Here is a 21,609-nt window from a genome sequence, read left to right as displayed (position 1 = left end):
CCGGTCGACACATTCCAATTTGTCTTTCGTATGTTATGGTGGAACGGGGTGGGGCCTCGGAGACGACGACCACTGTTTATGGTAAAAGAACATTCACAGGTCTCTCCCTGTGTTACAGACTTTCTAAAGGATATGAAAGAACGGGCCGAGTATTATTCTAAATCGTATTATTGGAAAATAATACCGATGAGGGATCCTTCTAATTACCGGCGCGACGGATGTGATCCAGTCTGTATTGCATGTGGAGAGCCGGCAGGATACCGAGTAGTGAAGGAGGAGGCGACCTTCTATTGCGAAGGATGCCGGCCGTCGAGAACCATTCCTATCTACTTTCACAACCTCAAGGGATACGATGGTTCTTTTATTTTGAAAGAATTACATGAAATCGACGCCGGAGGCGGACAAGAGCCTAAAATTATAGCTAAGACGAGCAATGGAGGAATTATGGGTCTCTCGAAAACATTTATTTTTCACGCCTCAATTGTTGTTGCCGGAGGGAAGAGGGAGATAAAGAAACGTTTCTTTTCTATAAAGTTTATGGACAGTGCTCAGCTGATGATGGGGTCATTGGCGAAGTTGGCAAAAACTGTGCCGGACCACGGATGGACGGCAGTACCACTTACGTACCCGGACATTCAAAGGGCGAAAGGTTTCTTCCCCTACGAATATTTAGACTCGGTTGACAGACTGGGAGAGAACCAGCTCCCGGAGAGGGGGGAATTTTATAGCGAATTGACGGAAGAGGGGATTTCGGAGTCTGATTACGAACATGCATTAAGAGTATGGGACGAAGTTGGATGTAAGACGATTCGTGATTATATGGAATTCTATTGTGAGACTGACGTTCTACTTCTTGCAAATATATTTGAAAATTTTCGTGACACATGTTTAGAAGCATATAAGTTAGATCCGGCCCATTACATGTCAGCGCCTGGCTTGACATGGGATGCTATGTTACTTTACACGGGTAATAAATTTGGGCTCATTCAAGATGCTGAGCAGATGACTTTCGTACAACGGGAATTCGAGGAGGTATCAGCCAGTGTAATATTCATTATTTACAGACAAATCATCCGGCTTACGCTGGCCCCGCCGGCGGGAATTACGATCCAGAGAAGCCGGTGACCGAAATAAAATATCTCGATGCAAACAATCTCTACGGCTGGGCAATGAGTCAGGCAATGCCTACGGGCGGACTTCATTGGATGACGATGGAAGAGTGGGAGGAATGGGAAGAAGGGGGCCGAGACGGCGGAGCTGGCGGAGCGTGGGGACCTGGTTCCACCTTTCCACCAAGTTTTCTAGAAGTAGACTTAGAATACCCAGCCGAATTACATGAAGAACACAGCGATTTGCCATTAGCACCGCATCACTATGAATTTCCGAGGCAGGGCGGTCGACTGATTACAAGTGTGATGGATAGAGAGTCCTATGTCTTACACTACAAGTTGCTGGAATTCTATCTTCGGATGGGAATGAGATTGAAAAGATTTATCGGGTGCTTGCTTTCGATGAAGCTCCATGTCTCGCGAAATATATTGACTTTAACACTAAAATGAGGGCAAAGGGAGGACAGATTTCGAAAAGAATTTCTATAAGCTGATGAATAATGCAATGTTCGGTAAGACAATAGAAGATGTTCGAAAGTACAGAGACTTTAAATTTGTTTCGGACTGGAACGGTACGGATAGTGGTCGTAAAAAGATTCAGAAGTATAATCCAAAGATGAAACATATAACTTTCATAACTTCCGAAGAGGATGGTGATTCCTGCGACAGTGCCCTACTGGAACTGAAAACGGATGAGCATAGATATGTAAAACCAGTTTTCATCGGCGCCGCAGTACTGGAACTTTCTAAGCTGCTTATGTATGAGACGCATTACAATTACTTTCGGGCCCAGTTCCCTGGAATACGATTAGCCTACATGGATACTGACAGTTTTGTTTACAGTGTGCCAATACCCTCCCCGGACCCGGACGTAACTTTCAATGATATAGTCCGAGAAGATGTTGAAAAGAATGGTGAGAAGTCTATATATGATACTAGTGGGATGAGTGGACCCAACTTTCCGAAGATTAATAAAAAAGTGATAGGTAAATTTAAAGATGAGTTGAATGGTGAACCTATTCTTGATTTTGTCGGCATACGCTCGAAAGTGTATGCTTTTCGAACTCCAACTTCGGAGACGAAAAAAATAAAGGGGTGAAAGATGTTTGTGTTAGAAAACATTTGAACTTTGAAGATTATAAAGATCTGTTTGAAACTGGGAAGAAGCCCGAGCCGGCACAGTTTGTACAGTTTGTACGGAAAAAGGCTGGAGAAATCCGTAGTGAAAAGCGCAGTAAAATCATGATGGCGCCAAATGATATCAAACGTGTGCAGTTATACAATCCAGACACAGGCGAATGGTTGGCAGAAACATGGCCGATAGGACGGACGACGGGTCATGGTTTAAAATTGTAAAGACATTAATCTACTATTTTCAATAGAGACCTAGGGCATCACTGATAACATAAATGTGGGCAAATATATTATCATTGTGAGCGTCATCGCCACCCCACGCGGTATCTTTCTTCAGGATCTCAAGTTGAATTCCGTCCTTTGTGTTCATTACTTTTAAACCATTTCCATGAAACTCAATATCTTTAAAACTACGCAGATCGATAAACAGACAGAATTTATTCTTCAAATAATCGGCCTCATCTATATCAATTTCACACCAATCTTTATCTTCAGCAAAATACCGTCGCACCTCTCGCCAAAATTGTCTTGGTATCATCTTCTGAGCGTACACTTTATTTGCAATGCCTTCAATCATTACAGACACAGATTCAATGGAGGGTTAAAGAAAAGTTCACTGTTCAGTTCTGACTGATTCTGATTTTAGTGAAGAGTATAGCGATACCTCTAATGCTACGTCGTGGTACATTTATATTTTCATTGATAACCGTGTCCGATTCTTTGAATGGGATTGTTCTAAAATAATGTATATGCTCGTAAAGGTAACTTTTTCCACCGTTGTAATACCAGCAGTTGACCTCGCGAGATTGAGGTCAGAAATTGTCTCGTATTCCATTTGAATGTTTTTTAATTTATAATTGGTTGTAATCAACTGATTACTGACAAGTAATTGGGGGGCGGGTGCCAACGTAATTTCCCATTCAATATGACTCCCTAAGTATTTCCCATTCAATATGACTCCCTAACGCTTTTGGATATGCAACTCCATGGCCTGTTATGAGGGGATGAGTGAGACGAATAGCATATTTTGTTTTATATGTGTCGAAAAGTAAATTATCGCCCACGACGTCGGCATCTGCATCGGCCGCGACCGCTTCTCAATTTTCTTAGATTTTCGTTCTGAATTCCATACAGTGTCATGTTCGTCTCTCCTTTTTATGTTTGAAGAGATCACGATAGCATTCAATGAGGTTATATTTATTCAAATCGGAAAGTGTCTGGCCCTCAAATGTGAGTTTCATACGCTCCACCAAATTTTTTGCAACATTTTGTACTACACGGGTAGTTCCACCTCCCGTTACTTCGAGATCAAAAACCAGGTCGAAAGTATCTGGAACTAAGAGTACTCCGCTTTCTAACTTCGGACATCGTATGATAAGTGTCTGGCCTGGATCTGCCTCACTTGGATTATGAGCAATCACATGATGAGTTCTTTCTGACTTCGTTCCATTCGGTATTCGGTTGGTGAAAGTCGGTGATAATGTTCTATCGTACCCCATTTTTCGTGTAATGTATATAGTAGAAGAAAAAAAGAAAATAAATCACATCTTACATTTCACTTCGTGTATATAATGACTTAGAAGAAAAAAATCACATCTTTACGTAAATATTTCCGTCTGCCTGAAAGATAAATCGATTGCCTGTGTCGCGAATCAATCGAAGGACCCAATATTCTTGGAAATGATGGACTTCCTATCATCATCCTCAGTATCCTGGAATACAGCTATGAATTCTAGTCGCTTAAAGAAGTTAGTCTTTTGACATTCCTTCACGAAAGCTAATATGTTATGATACAGATTATCATCCTTTAGTCGGACACCTGGATTTGCTCGAAGGATATGTCGATTTACCCGCCGGAGTTTGCACCATTCCAATTCGACAGAGAAACCAAACAGGTCTTTATTTTTAGAAAGAAACTTTGCAATATTCTTTTCACCAAACATGTTGATGCCGTATTAATACATAATTTTATTTATAATGACTAATGTTAAACCAGTTAAAAATATCCATAGCTGTTCTCCGACAAATCCGACAACCGATCCTGCTGTTTTTAATAGAAAACTGACGAGGGAACCGATTAAACCTGGTATTGCAGCAGCACTTTTTGCAGCCAATGTTTTTAACCATTCGCCAAATTGCTTTACAATTTCTTTCGCTTTTGTATATACTTTGGGGGACCTGAACCAGACCCGCCAGTTCCTGCTCCTCCTCCCCCTGCTCCCCCTCTCCCCTCCTCTAGTTACAGCCAGGGCAATTGTTGATATTGTCATTCCAAGGGCAGTCAGTATTGCAGCGATTGTAATACCATTTCGTTTAAATAACTCTGTCAGCTTCAGCCTGAGTGACAATTCTGGATCGGAAATTACATCACGAAGAGACCTAGTCGACGCCAGTCTTTCACGTGCCCCACTGATCATATCATGTTGTACTTCAATTCGATCATCAATTTTAGCTAGTCTTGTTCTGAGTTCGGGTGTAAGTTCTGTCTGCTCTAACAGATTTTCTCTTTCACTGTAAAGCTCATCAAGACGCATATTTGCTATCTTTAATTCATCAACAAAAGCTCTATATTCTGGGTTTAGATTGTTCCATTGTTCGATTTTATTTTCAAAAGCTTGTATTTTGTGTGCATTACCAGAAGCATCTTGCCGTAACTCTGTCAGTTTATCTTTGTATATACCCATGTCTTTTGGTGACATCTTCTCAGCCGGTATTTTATCGTTTTTCACATCTTCAGAATGCAATGTACGTTTCACATATTCGGGCTCTGCTAATACTTCTCTAATAAATTCATGTCCTCCTTTTAAACTCATTAATGTGGACAGCTTATAAAATCCACCTCCTCTATCTTTAGACAGCTTGAGGTTTTTATAATACAGCTTTCCATCCCTAACCTCAGATTCCATAGCCAATACATTTAGTGCATCCGGATCAGTAATTTTATTCTCATCTAAGAATTTATTAACCATTCTTAATTTTTCATCTGCTTTAAGTTCAGTCAAACGATCGACCTTTGGGCTATCCCGGTAAGGATCGACTTCTGCAATGGCATTATCATCGTCTATAAAGAATGTTTCAGCAGTAGCGTCATCATCATCATTCAAATTTGAATCATTGAAATCCTGGAGTGGTATATCTTCTCCTCCTTCTGCCATATTGTATTTCTATATTACTACAATTATTTTTTATCCCCCCTTACATATACAGTAAAAAATGCACATCTCAGTTGTTGAAAGCGTTGAACAATTGGCTGATTACATAGAAAGAACTAGCGCTGCATATCGACGAAGTTATAAATTAATGGGTAGAATTGATATGGCTCTTAATATTACTAAGGGAATTCTTGTAAGCTCTGCTGTAATAACAGCAATTCCACAGTTCCGGTACTGTTAGCCTTAACTCCTATACCTGGTGTCGTTATTGATGTAATACAAGGAAAAACTGGAGTATCAAAAAGAAGAGAGAAATATAAACATTATTATGTTCAATATAAACAGCTGCTTACACAAATACAAGAAAAAGGTGCAACCCTTCGGAACGAGGAGGCTCCGGAGTCAGAACTTATTCAGAACATATTTCATCAGGCGCTAGAAATTCAAAAACAAGAAGGATTTAGTCCACCGCTGGAGCGATATCTACGATATTATGGATTGAATGGATATGAAAGTTAGTTCGTACCGATAGGAACTTCGTGTTCAACATCAGCTAGACTCCGCGACCGGCCGGCCGGACTGACAACGGGGTCCTTTATATAGGCTAGTTTGATGGTGATGACTCACACGGAATTTCCCGTACACCTTCGGAACGTGTATAAACATGCTCAGCAGGGAATTTCCCCGCTTAGTTCAGGACAATGCACTGCTGCGCAAGCTGCCAGCTGTTGCGCATGCGTGAGTTCATATATAGGTCAGGGTCATACTTTAGTTACATGGATGGTTAATTTTTCCTTCGCTTCATGTAGATAAATGAATAAAATGGGTGTAAAATTCTTACTTCATCCCAGTTGCCCACGTTTTACTTTACTACAACGACATAAAAATACACGTTGTGATATTTGTGCTTTTTAAAGTAAATAACTTAACTTCTCAAATGAAGAGATCCTTTAAATTAGTGACGTAAACGGCTCGGACTAAAATAATTTGAAATTGCGGGCGACCTGAAATCACATTTCAACACTTTGTGTTGATCCTCGAAGGTTCCTCAGTCGAATTTTTGTTGTGCTAATACCTAGACTAGTGTAAACGTAATGATCTTGTTGAGATGTGACACAAGGGAAAATAGCATAATTACTCATAAGAAGAAATCCCGGGGCAGCGGTCGGTAAGGGTACGGGAATCGCTGTCAGAGTGACATACCCTGCTGGTAAGTCCCTCAAAGCGGACCCACTATCAGAGGATGGTTAGTTCGAGACTCTAGCATTGGATCGTGTCCTTTACCAAGGCACTTTTCACTTCCCTATTTGATAATGGGTAACAAGTACCTTATCCTGTAATTGGTGATCACCTGTTAGATGATGGATTGTGTAAACATAAATATAAATGTTGATTTATATGACCACCAGACTGTAACTTTGTTCGATTGTTACTCATGTTGAGAACGTTAATATTCATCGCTACCTGAACAAGTATTGTTCGGATTTTACACACGTACAATGTACTATCTTCATGTCAGTGGATAATTTTTTTCAATGAGGGAGACCCTTAAAGTGACAAGTCGTCAAACGTTTCCAAAGCCTACTGACATAAAAAGGCTGTTTCTTGCATTCGTGTCCCTAATAATTTCCTTAAAATTATCTGAAAGACTGGATTTGTACAAGTTCACGACTTTCTTACTGTGTACAGCACAAAACAAAAGGAAGTCCTGCTCATCAAGCATTGTTTTCCATCATAATTTTTCACACAGTTTCAGTCACACCGACTTTTTATAACATCCTTCCCGTAAATTCAATGTACAGAACTGTTCATTACGTTTGCGTCCCAAACCAATCTTCGACCTGCCAAGGTCTCTTGCCCGGGCAGCTGGATGCTCCCCGAAATCAGGTAGCTAGTGGGAGACTGTATAGTCGAAGTAACGGACCCGTGCGAGTGGACGATAGTAGCTCTCATTAATATGAGATAGTATATAGCAAAAACAGTGTTGCTTCAATGTATACAACATGCTATCACCTCCAAGGGTTATGATCAACAACATACATACTTCAGCCACTACTTGTCTACTTTGCCATGAGAAGACATAAACACAACAAAGTTATCTTCATTGACACAGCTATCATGACGCAAGAATGAATATACGGATTCTAAATGCCTTTTACAGAAAATGATAAAATAATTGCTGCAGTGAATTTGGCAAGAGTTCCGAAGATCAGACGTTAAGTGCCTGACTTTGGAGTCAACAGTCTGGTTTTCATAGTGTCAACTTTTCATCAAATCACCTTGCCATCACGTGGGAATTCATGCCAATCACGTGGTTTTGAAATAATATACAACAGATAAAAGGAGAATGTCTGTTTGGATGTAACGTTTATTCATATTCTTAACAAGAAATCACGTTTACATTGCACAGGGAAACTTTTATCAATGCACAAGAACTGTTAATCACATGAGCTTCAAAAATCAAAATCTGACCGTTGCAGGGGAAAAAGGAACACTCATATATATTTCCTCATGTTCGACAGCTGGTAAATTCAATACAAGTTGCAGCAATATATACATGATACCATTATTAATAGAAGGTCCGGTATTAATATACATTTATAGAAAGTTGGAATGTTTGACAAAAAGCATGGATGTGTGAGCAGCTAGCAGATGTTTGCTCCCAATTTTCACTAAATGTCACAGCGTTCTTGATATGTGCATGCGTGTAATCATGCAACGTATGTGTATAATTAAAGGTTAAATCTATCACAGATAGGGAATGCAATTTGAGTTTGCAAAAGACGTGTTTCCACAACTTGAAACTTGCAACTTTCGTTTCTAAATATCACCTCAACAACGAGTCACAGTTATCATAGCAACCTCGTTGGCCTAAAAAAATTAAGATCCTCTTTACCTTCATGATATGAATATCCTTGGACGAGATTTTTGAATTTTATGCAATTGAAAGTTATAACAAATTAATTCTACAGAAAGCTCGTACAAATGATGAGTTAATTGCGTAGAATATGCAAATGTTAATGGTCAGTTTCCGTTTATAAAAGTTCATAGGGGATGACACTGTTCATTAGAGAGGTGCATTTGTAATCTTCCAGATTCAGGGACAGTACATTTAATTTGATGGGGTGTGGTCAGGTCATCGGTGTAGACTACAGTGAACTCTATGACCTCATTGACACCTCCTTGTAAGTTGATGATGACGTCACCGGTGTAGGTCTCTATGTCAAGTATTCGTTGAGGTGACATCTTCACCCATTTGGCCAACTCACCCAGGATCAATACTCTCTTGGAACTGGAAAGATAGAATCATATTAACAAAGGTAATGCCGAGATGCTTTTCATTTTCTGAGACGGAAATTTCATAGTTTATGTAGCTTTTACGAGAAATAATGGATGCCACTAAGTTATCTTAAGTTCCTCAAGCAAAACATGATGAGCGCTAAACACATGTCTTGCAATATGATTAGCAAAGCTATGGAGCTCTTTCCCTGGTGCTCGTTCGGCGAAATAAATCATATTACTTGGACAAAACGAGTCATGATCAACGCTATTAAATGTACTTTTACTCGCTTACCTGCCGGGAATAGTTATTTCAGGAACAGAATGCCAAAGTCCAAAGTCAGCTTTACCACATTTGTGTTGGTTCAGTGGATTCTCTTCATCAAATTTCACCAGTGTCTTCACAGGATCCCTGTCACTGAAAGCATAGCTTGAGTACAGCTTTCCAAAGCCAGCTTGTTGTGGTGTGATTGGGTAAGGTGTTTTCACATTGACCCACAGTAAAGTACCAAATCTATAACCAGCAATGTCACTGTACGTAGACCACACTTCACCATCCGGTCCTCCAGAACCCATACTCATCTATAAGGAAACGTGAAGTATGCCATATTACATTGGTCAAATACTTCTTCATGGTTAAAGCGCAGTGTCGTCGCGCTGCGCATGCTCCTGAGGGGGTCCCCCCCCCCCTTGTTGAAAACATATCCAAGAATGCTGCACAAGGTTAAGGGTTGATTATTTGTTTTGCGATATTGTTATTGTTTTATTTACAATATATATGTATATATATATATATATATATATATATATATATATATATATATATATATATATATATATATATATATAATGTTGACGATATAGTGACTTATTTTACTGTACTGTACATAGCATTGTGTACAACCAGCGTGACCGCGCGAGATCAAACCCATTTGTTCACTGTGACTGCATGCAGTAAACTCAGTGACATAATGTGCCGAGTGAAGTGTCTCAATGTTCGTAACCCTACATACGTTTATAAATAGAAATACATCACTGAAGTTCGTTTCCGATCTAAATGTTTTACTAGTGCATGATGTTGAGTCTTACAAAGGCGTTAACAAAGTGGGGGACCGCTCCTATCTCACTCAGATTGAAGTTGAGAAGACTTATGTTTACAAAAATTCATGTTTTAACAACAAAAAAATCGCGCACGCGCAGCGCGACGACCACTGCGCTTTAAACCAAAGCACAATTAAATTCTAGTCACTACGTTGTAGTCACTAAAGTTGCTAGAACTTTATGAACATACATTTTTGATGAGATTATTCTACTTGATACAACTTTTGATTTTATCAGCTTTTATCCTTAAGTGACTTTAAAATTGGTCGACGGAGGAAATAGTACTCTTAGTACTAAAGAAATATCTTTTGATAATGTCAGAGGTAAACTGACGGAGTTGCTCCTATTGTCTCAAAATATCCAATCGATCAAAGATTATTGATATTTCCTCCATAAAAAGATAAATCTACTTAACCTTCATAAAAACTACCAGGTACAAGAAAATAAAATTACCCTATAGATTTGTAGATCAATCGCAGTGGCTGGTTTTGAAGGTTTCAACAGCAATCCGTCACTGTTACATGTCCTATAAGTAATGAGAATTATAAATGTACATAAAAAATGCTTGTTTTCCAGAACATCACATATCATATTTGTTGAAATAGGTTATGAAAATGTATAAACCACTTTAGAAAACGGATATACTTCTAAAGACTAATATTGTAGAATTTTGGTATTGTACTAATGATTGGGCAGTACTTTTGAAAGCAATGTATAAACCACTTTAGAAAACGGATATACTTCTAAAGACTAATATTGTAGAATTTTGGTATTGTACTAATGATTGGGCAGTACTTTTGAAAGCACTGCTTTCGATATATTAGCAAGACAAAGAGGTCATTAAATGTTAGCAAGACAAAAGAGGTCATTATTGATTTTCGAAGGAATAAGACTCCTCTCACACCATTGTCTATCAATGGCACAGATGTCGAGATAGTTGACACCTTTAAATTCCTCAGCATCCGCATCTCCATGATTTAACCTGGCACGCGCACGTCGAGCATTGTGTTCAGAAAGCTCAGCGACGATTGTTCTTTTTACGAAGGCTGGCGGGCTTCGGTCTTAGCAGGATCTCCTGATAAATTTTATCGGGCAGTTGTCGAGAGTGTGTTGACAGTCTCAATTGTTGTCTGGTACGGGAGTTCTACTGTTGCGGATCGTCGCCTATTAAACAGAGTGATACATTCTGCCGAGCGCATTATTGGTGTAAATCTTGCCTCAATTAGATGACCTTTACAGATCTAGGATGCAAAAGAAAACAAATTCTATTCTTTCCCGATTCTTCCCATCCTGCCTTCGGTCAGTTTTCGCTTTTGCAATCAGGGAAACATTACCGCTCTATTGCAGCAAAATCAGAACGTCATAGGAAAAGTTTTTACCTTCAGCAGTCCGTCAACTGAATGGATGGACCCTTTAGCCAGATGTTCGTAACTTTTTTATTGAGTGTTGTATCTTATCGGTGTTTGCTGATCCTGTTTTTATATTGTAAGTGTTTTAATTGTATTCTTCGTGGTTTAGAGCACGAGCCAATGAGATTTCTGGTGTATTTTTATTTTTAAACATACATTAGCGAATAAACTATGATGATGATGATGATGATATATATACTGGATTTCCTTATCGACAACATATTTGTTGAAATGGGAGGACACATTTTCTAACAGCATTTAGGAATTCCTATGGGTACTAACTGTGCTCCCTTACTTGCTGACTTATTTCTTTACTCATACGAGGCAGAATTTATCCAGAACTTAATAAAACAGAAGAAAGTCTCTGCAGCTAGAACTGTCAACCTTATATTCAGACACACAGACGATGTCAGTTCAATGAATAACTCCAGATTCAATAAACAGACGATGTCAGTTCAATGAATAACTCCGATTCAATACACAGACGATGTCAGTTCAATGAATAACTCCAGATTCAATAACTATCTCGCAATGATTTATCCTCCAGAATTAGAGATTAAAGAAACTACAGAAACGGTCTCTTCTGCTTCATATCTGGATATCTTCCTTGAATTTGACTCTAATGGTCACCTTTCTAGTAGGCTATATGACAAGAGAGATGATTTCAACTTTACTATCATCAATTTCCCACACCTCATCAGTAATATTCACTCTCACCAGCTTATGGGGTATACATTTCACAGCTTATTCGATATGCAAGAGCATGCAGTTTATATGCTGATTTTGCAGAGAGACATGGCCATCTCTCTTACAAACGTTTAAATCAAGGTAACACCAGAAAAAAATTATCTCTACATTCAAACGCTTTTTGGCAGGTATCATGAGCTGGTAGAGAAACATGATGTCTCTCTTCGACAAATGATCGCTGATGCCATCAGTGACATTGGTCTTCAGTTTGATACCACTACTTATATGAGTTACAAATTGATATATGGTGGGTGCCACATGTGGGGCAGGATGCGCTTACTATTTTCGAAACAACTGCATGGCATCACTTTTTGATCTTTTCCCAGAGGTCCGTGTATCTTTCTCATACGGATTTAACGTTTTTGTGTGTATCGGTACTGTGCTGTCTGTTCTGTGCTACTTTGTGTCTGCATTTGTAACAAATATTGACCATGTATCAAATGAAGTCATAGATTATGTTTTCCACTGGCAAAAAGACAAATTAAGGAGATGTAAATTCATTATATGTAAATTCATTGTAACAGTACTTGAGTAATGTCCTACCTCATAATCAATGATTTGTTCATGTAACCAATCTTGTCACCAGGGCCAACAGGACCTGTACTCAACAGCGACACAACATTCTGAAGTTCCACATATGGCTCTGTGCTGTCTGTTGTGAAAAGAGAAGAAACACTTCGGAAAAATGTCAGAGAAAATATATTGGAATCATGTCATACTGCCTGTGGTTAGCTCTACTGTCATGATTTTGGCAGTATGCTGTAAAATAATGGCATTTAGTGAAATTTGACGTGTAACCTTATTTTGTAGTTACTTTTACAGCATACTCACAGGGAAACATTCACCTCTGAACCTGATAAAACAAATAAATTATTAGAGAAATATGTTGTGTGATATTGAGGTTTATACCTTTGCACCTGAAAAACACACATAATGTACAAAAGAAATATGTTACGTGATATCTAAGTTTGTACTCACGATAAGTATCACCGGGTTGTGATTGGCTGGTCCAGTGAGTGTCTTTAAATGGTGCAAGTCCTAAAGCATGATACATTATTGAACTGAGTCCAATCGTCCACTGGTTATTGTCTGGCTGATAATCATCACTTGCCCTTGCCTATGAAATGTGAACTTTATTTATCAATAAATGTGTCGATTATACCTCCGCTGACGTAATCTTAACTCCAGGACTGAATTCTAAGTATTTGCGCCAGTGTATTTCACCTTATTGAATGTCAGTCAAGTAAATCTTAAAGTCTTATAGACAACAGACACCCACTGATTATTCATCTGCAGAATGTTCATGATTCATTCCTTGTTTAGATACTGGAGGCAATATCTGGAGTTCATATAACAAAAGATGGCGGCAACTTCTCGAATACCATTGCAAGTGGAGGCGTTGTTGATCAATATCAATATTTTTTTCAAAAAACTTGCAACATACAATAGACTCCGGTAAAGATAACAGCGAGACTTAAGATAAGCCGTCTAGTCAACTGACCTGTGTCACACTTGGCACCTCAACACTTTGTAGTATATGTCTTGGCATTGCCATGCAGTACTGTATTGTCATGTTATTTCTTGAAGCACCGCGCCCCATCTGGAGTAACCACGAGCGGCCAACTTTGACATCACTCGTCGTAGCACGCATATTAGCAAACTGTTCGTTTAAAAAGTCCTGTAACAATTACATTATATTTAAAGACCTCTGGAACTGTATAACATGTCATGTAAAGAACAAACGAGTACAAGGTATAGTGGAGGACTACACTTGTGCACAACACATGAAAGGAGAACTACAGCTCACAATTTCATTAAATTATCGATGAAAGCTGAGATTTTGAAAACTTTCTGTTGGAATATTAGTTTTGAATCAAGTTAAGTAATTCAGGAACCAAAGTCTGCTAGTTGAATAATCAATACAAAATCTGACGCTTGTTCAAACTCAAATTCAAAGTGAGCTTTTTAAAATTACTTTTCTAAGAACAAAAGAACTTGCAATGGATGTTACAGAAAACAGACACAAATGACTGAAATATGAACCAAAAAGTGAAGACTTTCTGTAGCAAATATTTTGCAAATGACAATTTTACCTGCTCGTAAGTCGTAAGTCCCCATTGTCTTGATGATTTTAAAAGATAATTCCAGAACTCCTGTAAAATATCGTATACCAATCTTGAATTATTGTGAAATCACAAAGGAGCAATTGATTTTCATTCTGAGGTATTTTAGTAATGTTGGACTCTACTGGTTGGTGTGACAACATAATCTTAAATTTCATCAATCAAAATTATTTATTCGCTATTTAATGTAGTAGCTACATTACATCATCAATAGGAAGGCCATATCCAGTATCTGCTTCAATGATAAAATCAAAGTTTCCACCATTTTGTTTTGCATATACAGTATCACTAGACCTGCAAGACAAATTTAAAAAGTATCATTCAAAAGTGTGGTTGACATTATGGAACATAATAGCCATTTCACATTGAGAGACTAGCCAATAAATTATGCAGAAATATTGTTTAATTTTGTAGTCATTTTATTTCGTATAGCATTAGTTACACAAAATATGGTACGTACAATGCATCTCAATAAATGTAATGCAACATCTTTGACTGAATCAATATCAGTGCAAACATGTTTGATCGCAGTTTTGGGAGTGAAATTATTTATCAGAGACCCTTATTTGCCTGCATAGAGGTCTGCGTTTACTGTTGAAAGCAACAGTGTCGGACCAAACCACGGAACTGAAAGGTTAACTCTACATGACAAGGTGTGAATCGTGGATGTAGTAAAAACCAATTATAGCATTCTTAATAACTGTTTTCACTTACCACCACATATTATGTGCTTGCATTGGGAGATCAACTTTGCGGGATAAGTAACTGTCAACAGAAAGAATAAATTATACAAAATTAAATATTAGCGATGAGCATATACTTATTTTTACAGTGCTGATGACTCACAAAACTATTTTTATACCTTTGTTATTATGAAAGAGATTTTACAAACTTTCTAAAGGCCTAATAAAAATTAACAATATGCCTGTGTCAAAAAGTGCCAAAAAATGGTGAAAATATCCAGTCGGTTGCAACTTTGATTTTCTTTGCTTTCAATAAATAATTTATCTTTACCATCTTGTAATATAATCGCACTCTATAATTTGAAAGCAATAAAGACATTAATTCAATATATTTGTCAAACCAACGAAAAGAATCTGTACTATCAATGAAATAGTTAGACATTAAACATCGAGTCTTTAGACAAAAGTACCCTTCTTTTTAGTTAGAAACAAAATCGGATGCTAGTTATAGTTGACGTCCAAAAGTGCTTTTGGAGTCACAACCAGATGCTAATTATAGTCTAACAATGGTAAACGAACTTTCCAAAGCTTACTCTAAACCATGAGGAAAGATACTTGGCCTTGCAGTCCAGTTCCTGGTTCCATCGTGTTCACCTTTGTAGTACCACCATTCATCTATCTGTAAATATCTGGAAATGATTATAAAACATATCTAGTGTAATCATTCTGTCTATCCTTTCAGGGTTTTGACTTTAAGGGTATGTAAAAGTATGATTAAAGAAGACATGCAACTGTCTCACTTCAGTTGTGCTCTGCCCTTATCACTGCCACCTAAGGTTATTGCCATGCAACTACTGATCAAAGCCTTGTTTAAATGACTGAAGAACGCCAGCAACATTACTCGCTCACCATCCACAACAGAAACATACAATACTTCATGTAAATGGAGATTCTTTGCCTTGGTTCTCTATACACACCGATCATGTGAAAGGGTAAACGAAAGTTGCTGTTGTAGTGCCCATGTCATGTGTAAAACTATCTTGACTACTTACGCGTTCATGTCTTGGTAGTTTGTATTATTCATACGTGTACATGAACCAGTCATTGTCTGCATCATAGCTTAAGCACTCGCCAAAAAGCGGCCGATAAATTTTAAGCTTCATGAAATTCTCCAGTCATAGATATCTCTAATCTCAGAAATTACACGGAAATGACAGGTGTTATTACCTATATGGAATACCAATCTTATCTGAATATGATTTCATATTTATTAATGTATCTTCATAGTTCTCCTTTGATTCTGTATTGTAATAGTAATAAGCACCTACAGGTAGGGAAAACAACAATATTTATATAATAAGTGCCGGATTATTACCCTAGACTTACAGCGTTTACTTGCAATTTCTATATGCTGTATTTCTATGAGTAAAGATACTTGGAAAAAAACTGTATCCTTCTTCAATGTGTTACGCATAGCTCCGTAACAGGAGAAAATACAACTTTCAATGTGATCAAATCTTTCTATAAATTTATGAACAATTCCAACTACCAAAACTGAAAGTTAATTTGAAGCCTAGATGTAAACGTCATCCAAACAAATTTTCATTATTTAATTAAATCTTCATCTTCACGTGTTCTTCATTACAAACGAATCAGTTGCAAAGACAGGTGACAGTTATCACTTATCTTGAATATTTACCATTATCAGTGTAATAGCCCAGGTAATTGATCATTAAATCTGATTCCATAACTTCTGTTGTCTTCCCATAATTCTTTCGTAAAATACTACCCCATTCATAGATGGCCTGCATGACATTTAAAAGAAAAAGGGAAAAATTAATAGGAATTAAACATGTGAGAGTGACACTTTGTCACATGTGTAAGTTTGTATCATCGAAGTAACAACTGTTCACGCAGTTGTGTATTGGATCTTTACTGATAAAAAGTTAACATACAGCAACCAAATACATATAAGGCGAAGTTCTATAACTTTATATTAACTCACAGAATGATTATCGATATGGTCAGCTCAAAGGGGGAGAATTAATGGCATTGCTAATTTACAAATTTCCCACCCGAACTAAGTGGACTAACCAGCACTCAGTGCTTCAGTATAGAGTTGGAATGCAATAATTTATAATAGAGTATCAGAGAGTAAATTTCTTTGATAGGTTAGTTTATTGCATGAACAAAGTTTACTTTTGTTTCAATTTTCAATTCAGGGTCCTATCTGATACTTCTTTACACCATTTGTGCACCATTTATGTTTAATCTTCAGCTTTCCCTTAGTTACTTGGCGAGCATAATTATCTAAATTCAGACCTGATTAATTCCTTGGCCGTAGTAGACAATGGTTTGATAGTTGAAGTCTTTGGGTATCATGCTTGCATTACTCATGATTCCAAAACTGAGAACAGCTTCAGGTAGCAGAAGCTGAAGTGAAGATGCCATGAATTCAGAGAATGATGAAATCACCATGGTGTTAAGAGATTTATCAAAGATTGAGATTGGTCCACCATACAGTCCTTCACGAATAATTCCTCTCCCTTCTGTTGACCAACTGTAAAATTAATCAGAAACTGATTAACGCTTTAATAACGTAAAACTTTCATCAAACGAAGGAAGCCTTGCAATGCAAACATATTACTTTTATCATAATACACACGATTCACGTTTGGCCTAGAATGTGCAAACTGCTGTGAACGTAATATCGAAAGTAATATCTTTATTGAAGTGACACTCACCTGCCACCTCCAGAAATCTTAAGAAACAAGCCTCCGTACGACAAGAACCCCTTGTCCCCCTTTTCACCCTCAACTTTGAAAGTGGGAAACCCCGTACACACTCCATTGGTCCAGTCGATACCAGAGCCATGTAGATCCTCTGGAAAATACTGTAAATTCATCAAAAAACTTTTTCCGTTATCTCACAAACATTTCTAATCCATCCATTACTATTTGTTCTAGACAGCTTTGCTCCACCAAATTTAACAAATTGAGTCCATTTCAACGAACATGATAATGAGAGATTGTGAAATCAATTTTGAACTGAACAGACCAATTAAACAATTTAATAAAGGTGAGTTATGAACAAATTATTCATAAAAAATTCCAGACTCATAAATGTGATTATTTTGGTGAGACAAACAATTTAAACTATCAGAATTTAAAATCAAAATGGGTAACCCCATGGCGTCACATTATGAGGCCTATAAATTATGATAACACGGACCAAAAAGGAAAATGAACTTCAGATTCTGATGCATTGCCAACCCTGCCTTACCTGTGAGAAGACAACAGCTGAAATGTCCTGATACACTCTGACAGAAGTCTCAATCGTCTTCCTTCCAGACTTTGCTGCAGCTTGCCATGTCATTTTCTGAAAGTCAAACTTGCCCAGGACATCGCTTCCAGATGATGGACTAGAAATATCGACAAGGTGAAGAGTGTTGTCAGCACTGGAGAACTTCTTGCCATCGATTGTAAAGAAGGTTGGTCCACTGTTCAGCCAAGTCTTGTTATTGATATCATAAATGGTGTATTCCCCATCTTGAGAGATTCTGATGCCCACTTGACTATTGAAAAGACCATCGCTATAGCTTATAGCTGCATGAACAAAGGCAGATACCGTACAGTAGGTAAGTATATAGTACGTAAACGTAACTCCACAATAATCACTTTGACCGTAAATGATCTATCATTGAGCACTTATTGGGTACCAAAAGTTGAATAAATCCTAAACTACCATGTTAAATGTACTCATCAAAAAATTGACATGACATGACATGAATGTATGGAAGAATTTAACTTAAGAAAGTGAGAAATATTCTTCTCCGCTTCATTCATGAAAGACGGTATGATAAGTGAGATTTTTAACAGCCGTTTCTAACCGTATTTTTCCAGTGTTTCCGATGCTAGCCATTGTCCATATGATATTTACTGACCGGAACAGCAGGTCATCAAACTTGACTGTGAAAAACTCACTTTTTGTAAAAAAGTCTCCCACACGGCAAGACATGCAAATATTTCGAAACATAATATTTAAGTTAAGTGTTTTTGAGTCGATACAAGGACGTTTACAATTCCATAAATTGTGTTTGGTGGCATAAAGGACAGGAAGAGAAGATAATCTGGGGTATTGGTGTTGTGTTCTTCGTTCTGGCATGGATGTTACATCCGTGGTTCTGGTCATTTCCCATCATTATAGCTATTGCAGTAGCTCGTAGTAAACTGTACACGGGTGTCGTGAACTTTGTCGGTGTTGTACGCGGAGAAACCTTTACTCACAACTACACTGAATGGGTCAAATTCCATTTCTTCTGTGTTTAGGTCTGTGTTCCTGAGAGGTCGTGCAGTTTGCTCTTATAAAAACAACACAAGCAACATACCTTGACTACGAATGACCTCAAATTTTGGTCCTAGATAAGTGGCTATCAGTTATATTGAGGTATAGGCGAGACCACCTCAGTGGTATCTGACTTAGCACAGTCCCGGGCGTGGACCATGGAGTGGGTCTGCCAAATAGTATATGTCCCTCACACACCTACCTCACGTTTATATGAAGAAAATTGGACCATAGACCGTCGAGAAAAGGAGGGTCTATGATGGGACATTCTTTCTCACTGGGAACACAAGTGAGACGTGAAAGGAAAACTAGACAGATCATTGTACAGTACAGTGATTCGAACGTGCTTCAACATGTACGACAATATGAAGTGAAGAGCGACGATCAGTACTCATACATAATTGATATTGTAAATCATCCAGTACGCTATCCATAGTTTCTCCATACATTATTTGTAACGTAATTGTACTTTGACAAGACGCAGCTTACCAAGAATGATCAAAATGAACTGCAGAAACACAACCTTCTCCATCGACCAGGCCAGATCAGTATCGTGTTTTCGGATCCAAACCAGCCTTCGTGTTCCCGTTCGAGCCAGTGTGGGCAGAGCTAGAACTTAAGCTTATCAGTGCTGATCGGGGAAATTTCAGATTAGGCTGCCCTCTCTGGTCAGATATCGAGATATTTTCATCACAGACTTGCCAAACTCATATTTTTGATGACTCATACCTGGAATACTTTCATTAAAGATAAAAAGTAACGATGAAAAAATGCCAGAGAGGTTTCCTTCCAAATTATGAATATACTGGCACATAAGGGAATGGGATAGGTTCCCCATCATGTATAGCCAGATCGCTAGAGCCCATCAATGTCCGGGTAGAGATTAGAAGCTACTTGGCTAACAAAACCCCTCATCTGTAACTCTGCAGTAGTGCTCCTTAGGACCACATTTTATGTGACATTCTGTATTCATGGATCCATGAAATGACTTTCGGTAAACCAGTATCAGTTTCAAGTTACGTTATTCAATTATTTTGATTATGTTCAATTTCCAAGATTCTAGATTTGATTTCTTTCTTCCTTTCTTTTTCTCTTTCTTTCTTTGTAAACTACTTACTAGCAACACCATTCGCAAACTACCTTCAAACAAGTCCATTCTTATGAGAGGATAAGACGAACTTCTACGATTGTGTTTTTTTATTAATAACTTTTGCGGATACCTACACCTTAAATAATTGTATCATTTCAAATTCGAAGAGCCAGGATCAAAACTTGCTGTTTAAGAATTGCTGAGATAAGTTTTAGCATTTCTTTCGCCATCTCGAGTCTTGCTGCATCACGCTATCGTCCGGTGAGAAAATCATTGTGCCGTAGGAAACTGTCGTCTACTGAACCAGGGATTATGGACTGCTGCTGGAAAAGTTTCTAAAACTAGTGGTTGATCCTCAACGGAGGTTACCTTGGATACCAAACATCCTTGTGTGCACCTCAAAAAACGGAATCAATTCTATTGGCCTGCCGTTCCCCAATAACGAATGGTTACTTCCATTTCGCAGGTTAATTTTATCTTTCATCTTTTGTGATAAGCTATTCAATTTGTGCTAAATCATTGACAGATTTAAAAATAACAGTAGCTATATTTTATAAATTTTGATTCCGCAAATGTTTGGTTTCCGGTGCTTAATCCCGTCAGCTAAAATGGGGAATACGGCTTATCAGCAGTAGTGGTTTCAAAAACCAGGGCATCAACAGGACAGCTATCCTAAGTTCTGTCCCTTTTCATTCATGGCTTTTAAACTTGGAAATCCCGTACATTAACAATAGGACAAGTTGATACTTATTCAATTGGTCTTTTGTAAAATACTATACAAACATAAAAAGTTATTCAATAGGAGATGATGTTTCCATTATGTGAATATAAAATGCGTTGAGTCTGACTTATAGAGCCTGGTCAAATCGTTGAATCATAACAAACTTTGTGCGTTGCGTCGAATTCATATATCTGTCCTATCACAACGATGACAGCGGCCCTGCTATTGACGGTATTGGTGACTGTGTACTGTCCGTCCTTTGAAAGGATGACTTCGACACATTGGTGAGGTCAAATGTGTTTAATGCAGTAAATCGAACATAACTGTTTGGTACAATTGACAATAATGTTTGCTACAGACAAGTACATATCCAATACAATGCCAACTTGTGATTTTTTATGATGCTATATACTAATTGAAATTAGATGTGGTCCTTTTATTTTCTGATGGGCTGAACGCAATTCTGGACAGGTCAATTATAGTGCGATATTCGCACTCATTGTTGTCAAACCAAAAAATGACACCAGGTGGTTGAGAGGAATGAATACGGTTGGGTTGGTGAAATATATTATATTGGCCACGGAGAAGTTTAACATTAAAATCAAAATACATTAAATTTTTCAACGTTAGAATCTACGTCGTTGTGATGACTGTACTTCATAAAGTCAGTAACTTGTCCAATGGTGACGTAAAGGGCTCGAACTCTAATTACGGGCG

General features: G+C 38.0%; 1 protein-coding gene across 1 annotated transcript; it reads right to left on the bottom strand.

The window, feature by feature from the left end:
- Positions 1–7,745: 7,745 nt before the first annotated feature.
- LOC139149040 (uncharacterized) lies at positions 7,746–19,718 on the bottom strand. Its single transcript, XM_070720546.1, has 16 exons — positions 19,571–19,718; positions 18,020–18,342; positions 17,482–17,630; positions 17,060–17,297; positions 16,437–16,542; positions 15,965–16,061; positions 15,331–15,426; positions 14,769–14,819; positions 14,258–14,348; positions 14,025–14,084; positions 13,433–13,609; positions 12,910–13,048; positions 12,475–12,583; positions 10,229–10,301; positions 8,970–9,256; positions 7,746–8,687 (listed from the first exon to the last, which is right to left on the bottom strand). Exons 1-16 carry the CDS (start codon positions 19,611–19,613, stop codon positions 8,441–8,443), a joined length of 2,286 nt encoding a protein of 761 aa, XP_070576647.1. The 5' UTR covers positions 19,614–19,718; the 3' UTR covers positions 7,746–8,440.
- Positions 19,719–21,609: the final 1,891 nt, after the last annotated feature.

Source organism: Ptychodera flava, chromosome 14 (assembly GCF_041260155.1).
Source record: "Ptychodera flava strain L36383 chromosome 14, AS_Pfla_20210202, whole genome shotgun sequence".
Classification (NCBI taxonomy): domain Eukaryota; kingdom Metazoa; phylum Hemichordata; class Enteropneusta; family Ptychoderidae; genus Ptychodera; species Ptychodera flava.
This window is presented reverse-complemented; position numbering and strand designations above follow the sequence as displayed.